Raw genomic sequence first — 15,806 nt, 5'->3', positions numbered from 1 at the left:
AAACAGCAATGTAATGGACTTATAAAATTACTACGGAGCTATTATGTAGAGTCCCATGGGCTAGAAAAACATAAGACACGTTGGAAGATTCAATTCCTCACTTTTATTCATATCCACAGCTTATTATTTAAATCCAAAACAAACACAACAACAAATGGGTTTTTTTCCTCGTACAGATCCCATTATGCCCTCTCTTTGTTTTTTTTTGGTAAAAAAATTATCTCCACAGGCAAATAAATAAATTTAATTGACCCTTATACGGAGAGAAAGGGGAAAACAAAAAATATTGGATTTTAATAGAAAGAAATAAAACTTGTTTGTACCTTATATATTTGCAAAATGCAGAGGATGAGAGGAATGAATCATCACTCGTCTTCGTTTGCCGTGAAAATGAAAGTGAAAGGAGCGAACTTGTAACCATCTCCTTCGTAGAATTTGTTCTGAAACTCAACCCAGTGGAGACGCAGGGCGTGAAGGAACGCGCTTAGTGTCTCCATCACCAGCAACACTCCCACTGTCGCGAATATGAACACGAGGATCCCAATGATCAGAATGAACACATTGTTGTATCTGTTTTGTTGATATTGCCAACGAGACACAAAAAGATTAAACATGTTAGACCAAAAAGGGAAATATGTTTAGAAGAGAGGGAAAGAGAACGAGAGAGAGAGAGAAGAATGCATACCCCCAAGCGAGGAGGAGGACCTTCTCATAGAAGACTGATGATAGCTCTGAGTGAGCAAGACTGGAACAAAATAATGGATATTAAGCCATGAGTATAGGTTAATATGATTCATGTATAGCTTCTACTACTCATACCTGAGAGCCCAGAGACGCAGGTAAGAAGCAGTGTTGGAAACAGCTCCAAGCACAAACTCTATGGTGTGAATCAGCTGATGCACAAATATCTCGCTGAATTCAAACTCCTCATGCCCATGGGATCCTCCGGTTGTCTCTACATGAAGACTCTCATCTGTCTCGTCAAGAGGTGCGTATGACTGACCTTGATGCCTCTGGAGAAGGAAACCGATTAGGACGACCAGCAAAGGGTAAGAAAAATAACACCTAGTAAAGAAACGAAAAAGGGAAAAGGAAAGAATCTCACAGCTTCATGTTGTTTCTTCAAGATGAACGGCTTTGGAAGCAACATACACGGAACAGAAACAAGAGCCAGAAAGAGAAGCACAAGCTGAAAAATGGGAAGGAAAGCGATTAGTGAAGCAAAACATATGACATGCTTTTCTAGATCTCGTAACAGCAAGTCTACGGGGGATACTAACCTGCACTGTTTTCTGGTGAGGGAAAAGTTGATTCTCTCCTAATTCGTCGGTTGGGCTCAGGAACATGTATATCATTACATGATACAAATCTGCTTGAGAACCAGTGCACCACTTTATGATGATGAGGACCGAGAGATAGCCAAACAAGCTGTTCAAGAATATCATTTGGGGAATGAACTGGAACCTGCAAGCCCGCAAAATTAGACGCTATGAGGATGACTGAATTTAAATGTTTAAAGAACTGAAGAGAGAGCACATTATGGGCAGAAAATATCGACTTAACCCACCATATATTTACACTCGATTTGAAGAATCTAGCATTAAAGTAGCTCATTATTATTCCAAGGTTCATTTGAGAAACTCCGAGAAGAATTGACATTTTCATCTTCAGCGAGTTCAGGAATGGCAGCTCGCTGCGGGTTCCATGCCACACAGGATCTAGACCAAATGGATAAGTGTCTCTGACCTTTATCAAACCAATTGTTGTAGCCTCGCTGAACATAGAAATAAGAAAAGAAAGAAATTCAGAACCGTAAAGAGACTCGCTGCTACTAGTATGCTATTTTCCTTTATAAACCTAAGTATTAGAATTAGCCTGCATACCTGCAAGAGGCATCACGGCAATCATAGGCTGAAGGAGCAAACAATGGGTATGGTATAGAGAAGAACTCGTTGTAGATCAAACCAGTGTATATTGAGAAGAGTGACATCATCAGAATGACATAACGCCCACCAAAAGCCATTTCCATAATATCCCCAAGTTTCTATTGTCAAAGAGCAACGATTGAAGAGTTAGCATCTAGAACTCGCAAGCACAAAACATCAAAATGCAATAGACTAATCTGATCTTTGGAAATGTCAAGTGAATTTCTTATGCTTTCATATTTGCATGTAACTCTATAATAAAACAGACAGCTAAACTATAAGCAAGTTCTGCTGATGACATCAGTTGGGGGGATATTACCTGGCTGGCAAGTTTCTTCTCTCTCAATATCAAGTACATAGTTGCAAGCAGAATGCATATTCCATGCCCCCAATCACCAAACATAACAGCGAAAAGGAAGGGGAAGGTAACAATTGTGAATACACCTGGATTGGCTTCCTGATACTTAGCCACACTGCAGAGTAGCGATCATAGAAGATTGATCAGAGGAAACTATGACAAGAGTAAAACGCAGTCTACAACATATTTTCTTCTAGTACAAAGGCTATCTCCCAATTTCTTGTTTCCTAAACCGAGTCAGAAGCTCCAGAGAGACACTTACCCATACGCATCAACAATTTCCTGGATGGCAGAAGTAAATTTGTTTGTGCGGAAATAAGTTGGTGGCGACTCTTTGGTCCTTAGGACCTGGAATATTGATCCAACTTGAGAATTGGAGTCAACGGCAGCACGCTGTAATGCATCTTGAATCTGCACACCCAACCCCATTATAAATAAGTAAACAATACAAAAGCAGTAAAACTCACAGTTACAGAATACGTTATTCAATATTGCAGTTTACAGTGCAACAAAAAGGAACAACTCACTTCATTTGATGCAAAGACCGGACTCCAGCCCTCAGCCACGAGACACTTCTTGGTCACATCAAGACTAAGCATGTTCAATGTATGATAGATAGCTTTCTCTTTACGTACCTGCAATCAGTAAAAAAAAAAGTTGACGTCATCTTGCATGGAGTATAACAAACGGGTCAACAACCCCCAACATAGATCCACATAGGATAATACCTTGAGATTCCATAGCTCAAATTTATCTCCAATGGTCTGCAACAGAACGTTGCGGTGACCTAGCCCAGCATCTATGGTGGTTTTAAGTTCTGATAATCGACCTGAAACCTGAAACATTGTGAAAAGTGTTAAAATGGTAGACAGTTATGGTATCATCATAAAATTGCTAGCCTAAGATACACCGTGACATGGATGCTAAATGACTTCTAACTAACAGGCACACAACTTCGGTACATTAATGATCAAATATTACATTCTCATGCATTAACTTTTGCTGGATATCTGAGTGCCAACAAATACCCAACAGTCTGTTAATAATTATGACGCAACTCAAAAGAAAGCCATGTACAAAACAAGAATATCCAGGGAAGTAAATGGACTACGACAACAAAAAAAATTACAAATATTTTATCAATAAGAATATTCACAAGAATGATAATACATACCTCGGTTATCATTTGAGCTTGTTTTCCAAGGTCCTCACTGAAAGGATATCGATTGGCCCCAAAAGCTTCACATATTTTCAGAATTTTGCTTTTCGCTCTTTCCCCAGAATAGAAGACAATAAAAACATTTTTCTCAGCCTACAATATTGTTAAGTTAAAAGTTAATTCCAATTAATACACAGAAAAGCCGCACAGGTATTTTTATATTTTAAATATTTAAATATCTAGCATATGTATATGTATTAGAGCACAAATTACAGAAGGAAAGAAAGCAGAAGCATCTAACCTTCTCCCCAGAGCTGGGATCAATGACCGGCTCCTCAATGACAGTCTGTCGAATAAAGATGTTTCCCCTAGTCGCACGGAATAGAATCCTCTCGAACACCATAGACTTTTCACGAGGCACTAATCCGGTAAGAAATCCAAGCTTAACTTGCTTTGACGAATCAACGGACTTCTCCTGTTTAAAAGAAACTATTGTGACTGGTGATAACTAACCAAGAAACTACAAAAACTTAAAGCATGAGAACAGCTGAACTTTTCATACTTCCTGCAACAAAGGAGACTCCAGAAGATCGTCACCCGCTTGTTGTGAATCTTCTGATTCTATCTCTCTCTGTTGAGCCGTGGCACTTCTATGAGCAGAAGAAAAGAACTCACCAGCCTGAAAATATCACATTCAGATAAATATAGCGTGAGATGCACTTGATAGGATTCAACCATAACATCAGAAGCCTATTTACCACCACAAAAAGCCCCAGACTCATTAGTATTATTATTATCTTTATCAAATATTACTTATCGTGGGATAACCTTAGTAACCTAAGTTCTCCTTAGGGTAAATAAAAGACTCACATACCAATAATTTATAACATGATTACAAATCAAATTATCAAAACATACTATTTGTTGCGTAATCCAACATAACATCTTCAAAACCGTGAACTATATAGATAAGGAAGATATATAGTACCTTCTGAAGAACCAACTTGTACTCCATAAGTTCATTATAAGATCTCTGCAACTTGTCATTATTAGCGTTGATTTCAACGAGTTCAGCTTCTAGCTCTCCAAGCTTTACCTAACAAGCCAGAAAGGAAAAAATAAGTACCTCGGTAAGAAAACGAAAAGCATGACATGGAAAATGATGAAAAACATGTATAACAAATTTACCTCAACATCATCCAAGTCAATGTCACTTTCTTTCTCTAGCAATTCCTTAGGTAAAACTTCAGCTTTTGACATTTGATCCTTGAAGAAACGTATTTTCCGTGCCATCTCTCCACATCTTTTAATCTTAATATATGAAAAAAACAAGAGGCAAATTATCACAATTGTAAGGTGTACCAACTCATAGTGTAATTATATGAAAGCATGAGATTTACCTGAGCTGCATAAGTACGTTGGAATGGGCTCTTCTCTGAATTAAGCTGCAATCAACATTAAATAAACAAAGGTCTATCAGAAGAGAGTGGTTGACGACAAACAAACAAAAACATTGACCAAAGATCTGTGGTCAATATTTCATCATCTCTTAAGAAAACAAACTAAACAAAATCTCAAAACCAAACGCCAAAGTTTAACTATCCAACAAAACGAAGGCGATATTCAAAATAACAGCTAGAGATAGATCCGTCAACTCTTATAAATCCTGAATGAAACCTTAGGGTTCCAATTTCGAAAACCCCGTCAAAAATCACCATCGAAGGTCCAAATTTCAGAGAAAAAAATCGTTCCTCATCAAACACGGATTGGAATGTAAATAAGAGAAAATGCCACAATCCAATTAGTTTAAGCATCGAGATAGAGAGAGAGAGAGAGAGAGAGAGGGAGGAGAACTGACGTCTTTGAATTGGACGAGGCCGAGATCCCCAAGGTAAGAGACGGTGAGATGAGCGGATTCCATGGGAACAATGAGCTGAACAAGTTGCATAGTCTCTGAACGCATCAGATCCATCGGCGGACAACAGCCACCACCGCGGCTTTCCCCCATCGTATCGTTGATCGATTTGATGAGCTTTTCTTCTTAGAACCAAAAACGAGAGGAGAGGAATCAGAGATATTGACGATAATGTATTTTCTTGTCAGAGAGAGAGAGAGATCACGCACGAGCCAAAGACGGAGGAGATGAAAAGAGCTGTAAAATAATTATTATTATTTTATTTTTATCTGGCCTAGTCCCCATCTCGTATTTCAATCTGCTTTTATCCCATAATTGCCCCTCACGACTTCCCAATATTGTTATTCTACCCTTGCGTTTTCAGATATCTTCGTTACTGGGCTTTTAGTGGGCTTTTTCAGATATCTTCGTTACTGGGCTTTGATTACCTAATTTAAGTTTAGAATATCCCTCTCTCTCTCTCTCAAAGCATTTCACTCAACAACAACAAAAAAAAAAAAACACTGAGCAAAGAGAAAAGAATGTAGCCTCGCGATCAAAACATGAAATGCCATAAGGAAACCACTTTGTTGACAAGTAAAATCTCTTGGAGGGTTTGCAATTGCATTGCATGCATCACTTAAAGAGTAGTACTATCAATCTTCTTGTTATGGGGCTCCCATTAGTTGGGCTCACTAAATTAATCACTCGTGATATGCTTTTTTTAACTCGATCGACCAATTATTGGCCCATAAGTGAGATCCAAATTACAACCGCCAATTTGTTCCAAGATTCAATTTTTTTTTTTTTTTCTTTTTTTTTTTTGGGGTATAACTCAGTTCCAAGATTCTACTAGGTCTCTTCTTCCTTTCTCTTGATTTGGACAAGGCATATAAAAAAAATCTCATTAGAGTTTTCTAGGAAGCATATAACAAACTGGAAAATGTTAATTAGGAGGCAAAGATATGCAGTCGTCGTAATGATGAGTATAATGTAAAAATATAAACGTTTTACTTTTCTTGCTGACAAAAATTAGTCACAATTGGACCACAAAAGTTGAAAATACTGTTTTCTTTTCCTTTGATAAGAATAAGACAGTAGAAATTTAACTAGAGTGGGATTGATTATACGTATAACGTATGTATATTATATAGACTGAGATCTACGGGGATTTGGACGGACATGATTGAAAGAAGCAAGAAAGTATGTCAGGAAATGGTCCAGGAACCCATTTGTTGGAATTAAGACAAAGACAAAGACAAACGATATAACTAAATACTCAGCTCACAAAAAATGACGCACATAATGAACCCACCGACTGATAATAAATAGTTCGAAATTAATGTTGCAATTTGAGATTAATATTGGTTATAAGAAAATAGAGATCAAAGTGGATAGTCATGTATTAAAAGATTTAGGCAATTGATATATAAAACAAGGACGCATGCAATTGATATATAAAACAAGGACGCATGCAAGATTTAGGCTTACTTTGGGAGACAAAAACACAGGCTATTTTCATGCAATAACCAAAGGAAGAAGAGCCATTAACAAATTCTCAGTACTAGAAAATGAGGCAGGCGAAATTTTTAATGAAGAAGGACAAATACTGGAAGTAATCCTAGATTATTACCAGAATCTGTTCTCATCTCAGAACAAGTCTGAAGAAGAAATTTGGACAGTAGTTGAAGAAGCCCTCACTCCTCGAGTCTCAACAGAGACAAACAACGAGCTGATATCCATCCCGACTCCAGAAGAGATAAAACAGGCCTGCTTCTCAATCCACCCAGATAAAGCCCCAGGACCAGATGGCTTCTCTGCAAGCTTCTTCCAATCAAACTGGGAGACGGTCAAGGACCAAATAACGCTGGAAATCCAACACTTTTTCTCCTCTGGGATCCTACCTGAGAAAGCAAACAATACACATGTGAGGTTAATACCCAAGATCACAAGCCCAAAGAAAATGGTTGACTACAGACCTATAGCACTATGCTCGATCTACTACAAGATTATTGCAAAGCTGATCACAAAGAAGTTACAGCCGTTTTTAGATGGCATCATCTCAGAAAATCAGAGTGCATTTGTACCTGGTAGAGCTATAGCGGACAATGTTCTGATAACACACGAAGTGCTACACCATCTCCACACATCTGCTGCGAAAAAACAATGCTACATGGCAGTAAAAACTGACATGAGCAAAGCCTATGACAGGATTGAATGGAAATTTGTTAGAATGGTGCTGGAAAAAATGGGATTCCATCAGACTTGGATAAATTGGACCATGCAATGCATCACAACAGTGTCATACTCCTACCTTCTCAATGGTTCTGCTCAGGGACTTGTTAAACCGCAAAGAGGACTGCGACAAGGAGACCCCCTCTCACCGTACATCTTCATCCTCTGTAGTGAAGTCTAATTTGGCCTATGTCACAGAGCACAAAGTGATAAAAAACTCACAGGAATCAAAGTAGGGAAGAAGAGCCCTAGACTCACTCACCTCTTGTTCGCGGATGACACAATGTTTTTCTGTAAATCAGAAGAGAAAGAATGTCAAAGCCTTCTCCGAATCCTTCAGAAATACGAAACAGCATCTGGCCAAAAAATCAACCCACAAAAATCTGCAGTTACCTTCGCATCAAAAACCCCAGGTGGAACCAAAGATAGAACTAAAACCCAACTGGGAATCACCAAAGAGGGAGGATCAGGAAAGTACCTGGGTCTACCAGAGTTATTTGGCAGGAAGAAAAAGGATTTGTTCAACTTGATAGTAGATAGGATCAGACAAAGAGCCTGCAACTGGTCCTCCAAATTCCTCTCCTCAGCAGGGAAGCTCGTCATGTTGAAATCTATCCTCGCAGCTATCCCAACTTACACAATGTCCTGCTTCAAGCTTCCCACATCGCTTTGTAAACGCATACAATCTGCACTAACAAGATTTTGGTGGGATGATAGTATGGAGAAAAAGAAAATGTGCTGGCTATCGTGGAAAAACCTATCAAAAGCTAAAGGCGAGGGAGGTCTGGGTTTTAGAGACTTACAATGCTTCAACGATGCTCTTTTAGCTAAACTAAGCTGGAGAATCCTAAAAACTCCAAACTGCCTCCTGGCCAAAATCCTACTAGGCAAGTACTGTCATTCGACGCCCTTCATGGAGTGCAAAGTCCCCTCAACTACATCCCATGGGTGGAGAGGCATATGCATAGGAAGAGACCTCTTAAAGACCAGAATGGGTAAAGTAATAGGTAATGGGAGATCAACAAGCATCTGGAGCGATCCCTGGCTCTCCATTACTGAGCCCAAACAACCTATAGGCCCCCCTCCTGAATCAAGTCACTTACACACGGTCAACCAACTTATCTCCCCTGTATCAGGTGATTGGGACAGGGAGAAACTTTTACGAAACTTACCAGCATGGGAAGAGGAAATTCTCCAAATCAAGATAAGCTCCTTGGGGGCAGAAGATTCTTATGCTTGGCTTCCCACAAAAACAGGAATCTATACCGTGAAGTCCGTTTACTATGAAAGCCTTAAAGCGGAAACTAGCTTTGAACATCATACAGCTCTAACCGAGACCCGAGACTTCAATTGGATAAAGGAAATCTGGAATGTAAAGTGCTCACTGAAGATCAAACTATTCCTCTGGAAACTGATGAGAGGTATATTACCAGTGGGGGAGTTACTAAGCACCAGAGGATTAAATGATACAGCGACCTGCCCATTCTGTGGAAGTCCCGAAACTGTTACTCATCTCTTCTTCCAATGTGATTTTGCTTTACAGATCTGGCAAAAAGCACCTTTCAAAACCTCTTTCTTGGGAGAACATATAACCAATTTGAAAGCGGGACTGGAATTATCTAACCGACTAATCTGCCTTCCGCCATGTGGTCTAGTTGAGGGACCCCTGATGCCTTGGATCCTGTGGGCAATTTGGACCGCCCGCAACCAAAAGATCTTCAACAACCGACCTGAAGCCCCTATGAACTCTATTACTCATGCTATCACCATGGCCAGAGAATGGCAATCTGCACAAGAGATACCTCCACCCAAACAAACTCAAAGCCCCAGATTGAACAATCGCACCTTGAGGAATGAACATGGTGACTTAGTTTGTACGGATGCGGCTTGGAACCAGTCTCACAAAGCAGCGGGATACGGCTGGGTTTTCTCCAATCGAACAACAGGATTTCGCCTAGAAGGAAAAGGCGTCAATCTCCGGATCAGGTCACCGGTTATGGCAGAAGCTTTAGCAATCCGCAAAGCACTACAGCAAGCCCTTACTCTAGGGTTCACAAACCTTTTAATCGCTTCTGATTCCAAGCAGGTAATCGAAGCCATCAATTCGGAGCAACCATCGACGGAGTTCCACGGGATTCTCCAAGATATCCTGATTCTATCATCTAAGTTTATTTCGATCTCTTTCAAGTTTATTCCAAGAGAGGAAAACCAAGCGGCAGATGCCATTGCAAAAGAATCTCTTAGAGATATTGTAAACGAGACCCTAATTTAAGTTAAATGAAAATCTATTTGTCCAAAAAAAAAATATATATATAAAACAAGGACGCATATGATATCGATGAATGATTGGGTTTTGTTTGGTTATATAGATATGAAAACAAATTTTGAAGTAATTCGAGTCCATTGATGAATGATTGATGGTAGTAATTAATTGGCAAAAAGGTCCCATGCATACTAATTTTTAAAAAAGGAATGTCTAAAAAGTGCACGAAGAACCTTTTCAAAAAGACCAGTAGTACATCCATGTGACTTAAGAAAATAACACAAAAGATATAAAAATGTATATTCAGAGATTACGATATTTCCTTGGGAAAGTATCTCGCCGAACTATTAGACTAAGTCTCAATGTACTGGTGCTTTATAGATTAGTAGTCACCAATAATGACGTCTAAAAGGTGTGAACATTTGTGATTTGTTGGTACCGCTAGTAGTAACCCGTGATCAAACAAAATATTAATAGAAAGACTTCGGAGTAATCAACATATAAAATTACCCATGTATAAACTATCATACGGACAACTATATATTGTTTCGCTATAGACTATAGTATGCATATAGCATTAGTTAGTATATTCTTTTTTCATATAAACAGTTTGTTTGTTGCTGTACACTTGTGTACGCCAATATAAACAACAAAAAAAACGATAGTAGTATATGATTCCACGAAGCAGTCTTGAAATCTTGACAGTTTCTAAAGATCCAATGTTATCCTTTTTTTTAGAACCCGATAGTGACGAGTTCGAAGTACGAAGCAACTAACTACTACGTTGAAACCAAAACATTAATTCATAAATTTGCTTTGAAGAGGGCAAGTCGAAAAGAAAATGTATTATTAAAAGGGTAGTTGACAAAGAATAAAGGTAACGATCGAGGGGAAAGATTCGAGAGAGATCATCCATATCTTCTTCCTCTAAAAGTGTTGTTTGTCGTATTCCTCTCCTCATAAATTATATATTATCCAAAATTATTCTCCAAAACTCAAAAGATCAGATCCACTCTTCTTATTTTATTATAATCAAAAGTATTCAATCTTTTTATGATATCAATTAATTCCGAACAATTTGGCCGACATGACGGCAAAGCCTTATATGAGTATGTTTGATTATTATTGAATTTAAGAAGACAAATGAACAAAACTCATCCACTAATTAAGTCTAAAAGGATACATGCATGAACAAGAGAGAACTGCTCTACGATTAACGTCACTATGTAATGATGATAGAGGGGGTTGAATCGATTTCAATCACATTAGATAGAAACACGCACAAAAACAACTTAAACCAAAATTATATGAATTATATTGTTGGGGTTAGGTTTGTACCGGAACCAATATCAAATTGCAGTGTTTTGTTGAGTTTTATGAAAAAGATTGGAAATTTGATTTTCTTTCGATATTTTATATTGTTTCAACTTTCAACTAATACACATCTTTATATCTTTATAGAAAAAAAGAATTATAGAGAGCGGCGATAAGAGGCAGAAAAAAGAAAGTAAAAAGAGGAAGTAGAGAGAGAGATATCTACACATGGATGATGGAAGACAAAAGCTGGCATGAAGAGCTGGCCATTTGTCAAAGTTCCCCATTTATTTCCCTTTTTCTTTTGTCGTTTCTATTTATTAGACTAATTAGCAGCATCTGACGAGAAAAAGATTAATATTGTACCAAAAAGATTGTATTAAATTCCACTTTTGTACTTTTTCTTCCATAGACAAGACCTAAAAGGTTCCCACATCTAGGCCTCTTTACCTATTTCGGTAAACAAAAAAAAAAAACATTACAACTGAGTGATTTTTAATAACTTACAAAAGTATCAACATAGATTATATATGTCACAGTTTGTTCAAAAAAAAATAAAATAAAAAGAGGAACATTTGTCAAAGCTCAGTTAAACTAAAAGAAAAAAATAAAGTGAGAGCTTAGCCACTAATTAATACTAGAACAATGACTAGTTATCAGCGTTAGGGCATCTCCAACCCACCTCTATATTTGCTTTTTAACTCTATTTTAGGGTAAAATCTACTCCAACTCATCTCTATTTCTACTTCTATAATAGAGATCTCTATTTTTTCCTCTATATATATAGGAACTCTATTTTTTCCTCTATAATAGAGTTGAACTTTTTTATTTATAAAATGGTCCTTGAATTTTTGACACTTTTATATTTATGATCAAAATAAATAAAATATATATTTAAATAGTTTAATAATAATTTAATGAAGTATATTAATAGGATAATTGATTATAAAGTTAAATTTGACTAATTTTAATATTTTGGTTTAAAATTTTTAAAGGTTTTCGTATAGAAAATTTTTAAAGGTTTTTGTATAGAAAAACAATTTTAAAATTTGAGACTATTATTTGCAAAAGAAATTTTTTATAAAATCTTATTAAATATAAATAACTTAAATATTTTAGTTTTTATTCATGTCATAACATTATTTTTAATACAACAAAGACTAATTATTTAATATTCTGGTAAATTACTTCTGGATCCACCAATAACATTATTTTTATATGATGCAATGTATTTCTTTTAATAAATGTGATATTTAAATAATACTTATGAATGTTAAAAATTTAAATAATATCATAATTTTATGAAAATTTCACATATACTAAAATAAATGGGTTAGTTTGCAATTTTTATAAGTAAAATGTATTAATAGTAAAATAAAAAAGGAATTTCTACGGAATATTCTTTTTTAGAGAAAAAAATAGAAGTATCCATTGGAGCAAAAGTCACCTCTGTTATAGAGTTCCTCTATTTTAGAGGTAAAAATAGGGAAAACCATTGGAGATGGTCTTACTAGATGAACTTCAAAATCAATGTACTGTCAAGTTGCTATCATTCTCTGCCTTCGTCTATGAAACCGAAGAAACTCAAATGTAATTTGTGGTTAAACATGATTATAATTGGTCTACTCCATACCCGGTTTTTTTGTTGGTTAAAGTTCCGTGGATTCTAAACCAGACCAAACCGGACGGTGTGAAACTAAAACCAAAACAAGTCAATTTGGGCGTATTGAAAGCAAAGGAGAGAGAGTAGCTATCAATCAATCAAGAAAAGGAGAAGGAGGAGGAGTTAAAAAAAAAAAGACAAAGGAAACCTAAGCTGCTTATCTATAAAGCCAACACATTATTCTTACCCTTTTGCCCACACTTATACCCCATCAACCTATACATACATTCACCCCCACATGAATGTCTTTCTATACATAAACACTACTATATAGTACTGGTCCAAGGGTACAAGTTGAGAGAGATAGAGAGAGTGTGTGAGAAGAGGCAATTTTGTGATATTCGAGAGAAAAAAGGTTTAATTCTACTTATACGAAAAAGAAAGAAAGTAGAAAAGATGAAGATTTGGTGTGATGTGTGTGATAAAGAAGAAGCTTCGGTGTTTTGTTGTGCGGATGAAGCAGCTCTTTGTAATGGTTGCGATCGCCATGTTCATTTCGCCAATAAACTCGCCGGGAAACATCTCCGTTTCTCTCTCACTTCTCCTACTTTCAAAGATGCTCCTCTTTGTGATATTTGCGGGGTATGAAAACTCATTTCAAACTTCTCTCTTCTTCTATTTATTATTTTTTTGGCCTTTCTCGATAGATTTCTAATATTTTCTTGGAAATAAAACTTTTAGATATCTGTATATGGTTAGTATTGATGAAATCTTGGTTTCATGAACCTATGCTTTGGATGCCCTGAGTCACTTTTTGCTGTGATTTTGTTTTTGGTTGGTTTGGTGAGAAAATGATTATTTCCTCTTTCTTTCTCGGAATATTTTCCCAAATTTACTTACTTTGCTATAAAATTCCAAGTATCACACAATTTTTGACGACGAATTTTATAGCGACGACAAAAATTTACTTTACTCATAAACAGAACTTACCAAAAATCTTGATGAATTTTTCGGTCACTAGTCAAAATTAAGTTATTAACCAATTAAACCGAGTTGTTACAATATTTAAATACTTTCTTCTTTGGGAAGGAGCCGTCGAGAAAGATATAAGTCTAACAGCTAACAATTTCTTTTCTTTTCTTTTTTCTTTTCTGAACAATATCTTTTTGAAAAGTTCGTGGGGGAAAAGGAGGTCAAATCTAGCAGACAAATAAAATAATATACAAAAAATTATTTATAATAGGTGGATACAAAACAAGAGTCTTCTTGATTATCTATTATTAAATGGTATTTAATCTTTTATACATATGACAGGAAAGGCGTGCATTATTATTTTGCCAAGAAGACAGAGCAATACTATGCAGAGAATGTGACATTCCGATACATCAAGCTAACGAGCACACTAAGAAACACAATAGATTCCTCCTTACCGGCGTCAAGATCTCTGCCTCCCCGTCAGCCTACCCAAGATCATCCAATTCCAACTCCCCTGCTACATTGGGTCGAGCCAAAACCCGACCTAAATCAGTATCGAGTGAGGTCCCGAGCTCAGCCTCCAATGAGGTATTTATGAGCTCTCCTTCGACGACCACGAGCAATGGCTACTATGGTATAGAGGAAAATTATCATCAAGTGAGCGATTCGGGGTCTGGATCGGGTTGTACGGGTACTGGTAGTATATCGGAGTATTTGATGGAGACATTACCAGGTTGGAGAGTGGAGGATTTGCTTGAACATCCTTCTTGTGTCTCCTATGAGGATAACATTATTACTAATAACAATGAGTCCTATAGTGTTTATGATGGTTCTTCACAATACCAGCATGAAGGATTTTGGGAGCAAAAACCCTTTTCTTGATTTTTTTTTTTGTTGAATTATAGTTTTTCTCTTTGAAGTTGGTGTTTGTAATCATGAATCCAAACCAACTTGTTGTCTCCATTTTTTACTATTTTTCTTTCTATCNGGTGGATACAAAACAAGAGTCTTCTTGATTATCTATTATTAAATGGTATTTAATCTTTTATACATATGACAGGAAAGGCGTGCATTATTATTTTGCCAAGAAGACAGAGCAATACTATGCAGAGAATGTGACATTCCGATACATCAAGCTAACGAGCACACTAAGAAACACAATAGATTCCTCCTTACCGGCGTCAAGATCTCTGCCTCCCCGTCAGCCTACCCAAGATCATCCAATTCCAACTCCCCTGCTACATTGGGTCGAGCCAAAACCCGACCTAAATCAGTATCGAGTGAGGTCCCGAGCTCAGCCTCCAATGAGGTATTTATGAGCTCTCCTTCGACGACCACGAGCAATGGCTACTATGGTATAGAGGAAAATTATCATCAAGTGAGCGATTCGGGGTCTGGATCGGGTTGTACGGGTACTGGTAGTATATCGGAGTATTTGATGGAGACATTACCAGGTTGGAGAGTGGAGGATTTGCTTGAACATCCTTCTTGTGTCTCCTATGAGGATAACATTATTACTAATAACAATGAGTCCTATAGTGTTTATGATGGTTCTTCACAATACCAGCATGAAGGATTTTGGGAGCAAAAACCCTTTTCTTGATTTTTTTTTTTGTTGAATTATAGTTTTTCTCTTTGAAGTTGGTGTTTGTAATCATGAATCCAAACCAACTTGTTGTCTCCATTTTTTACTATTTTTCTTTCTATCTTTATATTAATAAGAAACTGTTTTCTTGTTTGTTAATTTGTCAACATAAATTTGGATTTGGATTTGACAATTGACTCAGAATCTATTGCATGGTCAATATACAAAACACATTAAATTGGTTTTATTTGTGTGGAGAAAATTCTTGACCCACAATTGTTTAATGAACAAACAAACTATTAACACCTTTATGATATTAGTTATTTGTTGCATTGAAATCAATACTATAACAGATGACGAAGATAATTAAAGCTGTGATTATTTAAAAAATAAAAATAACTTATCGTAAATGATTTCCAATCATGTGAAACTCAATAGATGTTTTTAGCTTACCAAAAAAAAAAAAAAAAAAAAAAAAAAAAAAAACTAAAAGAA

At 36.7% G+C, this 15,806-nt stretch overlaps 4 protein-coding genes across 5 annotated transcripts in view; 2 read left to right on the top strand and 2 right to left on the bottom strand.

Moving 5' to 3' along the window:
- Positions 62 to 5,601, bottom strand: LOC104729221 (V-type proton ATPase subunit a3). Of its 2 annotated transcripts, none has more exons than XM_010448142.1 (18): positions 5,301 to 5,601; positions 4,843 to 4,887; positions 4,631 to 4,753; positions 4,431 to 4,538; positions 4,005 to 4,121; positions 3,744 to 3,917; positions 3,458 to 3,595; positions 3,012 to 3,119; positions 2,811 to 2,918; positions 2,546 to 2,694; positions 2,245 to 2,398; positions 1,884 to 2,044; positions 1,568 to 1,774; positions 1,281 to 1,464; positions 1,106 to 1,189; positions 820 to 1,013; positions 686 to 745; positions 62 to 570 (listed from the first exon to the last, which is right to left on the bottom strand). In XM_010448142.1, exons 1-18 carry the CDS (start codon positions 5,448 to 5,450, stop codon positions 366 to 368), a joined length of 2,469 nt encoding a protein of 822 aa, XP_010446444.1. In that variant the 5' UTR covers positions 5,451 to 5,601; the 3' UTR covers positions 62 to 365. The 2 variants fall into 2 exon arrangements, with proteins under 2 accessions (XP_010446444.1, XP_019089331.1); XM_019233786.1 differs by having other exon boundaries at positions 3,744 to 3,914.
- Positions 12,958 to 14,682, top strand: LOC104729210 (B-box zinc finger protein 20). Its single transcript, XM_010448129.2, has 2 exons — positions 12,958 to 13,393; positions 14,066 to 14,682. The coding sequence occupies exons 1-2, from the start codon at positions 13,208 to 13,210 to the stop codon at positions 14,606 to 14,608; spliced, it is 729 nt and encodes a 242-aa protein (XP_010446431.1). The 5' UTR covers positions 12,958 to 13,207; the 3' UTR covers positions 14,609 to 14,682.
- On the top strand, positions 14,662 to 15,465 carry LOC104733078 (B-box zinc finger protein 20-like). Its single transcript, XM_010452690.1, has 2 exons — positions 14,662 to 14,715; positions 14,787 to 15,465. The coding sequence occupies exons 1-2, from the start codon at positions 14,662 to 14,664 to the stop codon at positions 15,327 to 15,329; spliced, it is 597 nt and encodes a 198-aa protein (XP_010450992.1). The 3' UTR covers positions 15,330 to 15,465.
- LOC104733077 (putative F-box/kelch-repeat protein At4g19330) overlaps positions 15,678 to 15,806 on the bottom strand; it is a 6,132-nt gene continuing 6,003 nt past the window's right edge. The window contains 1 exon segment of the mRNA XM_019233445.1: positions 15,678 to 15,683. Coding sequence (XP_019088990.1) covers positions 15,678 to 15,683 — 6 coding nt within the window.

This window comes from Camelina sativa, chromosome 12 (assembly GCF_000633955.1).
Source record: "Camelina sativa cultivar DH55 chromosome 12, Cs, whole genome shotgun sequence".
Taxonomy (NCBI): Eukaryota; Viridiplantae; Streptophyta; class Magnoliopsida; order Brassicales; family Brassicaceae; genus Camelina; species Camelina sativa.
Note: the sequence above shows the minus strand (reverse complement) of the source record. Positions and strands in the feature narration are given on the sequence as shown.

Coding starts and splice junctions, on each gene's coding strand:
- LOC104729221 (XM_010448142.1), bottom strand. CDS start 5,450: ATGGGGGAAAGCCGCGGTGGTGGCTGTTGTCCGCCGATGGATCTGATG. Junction 3,120..3,457: donor AAGCTCAAATGATAACCGAG/GTATGTATTATC, acceptor ACAATGTTTCAG/GTTTCAGGTCGATTATCAGA. Junction 1,190..1,280: donor CTCACCAGAAAACAGTGCAG/GTTAGTATCCCC, acceptor CCCATTTTTCAG/CTTGTGCTTCTCTTTCTGGC.
- LOC104729210 (XM_010448129.2), top strand. CDS start 13,208: ATGAAGATTTGGTGTGATGTGTGTGATAAAGAAGAAGCTTCGGTGTTT. Junction 13,394..14,065: donor CTCTTTGTGATATTTGCGGG/GTATGAAAACTC, acceptor TACATATGACAG/GAAAGGCGTGCATTATTATT.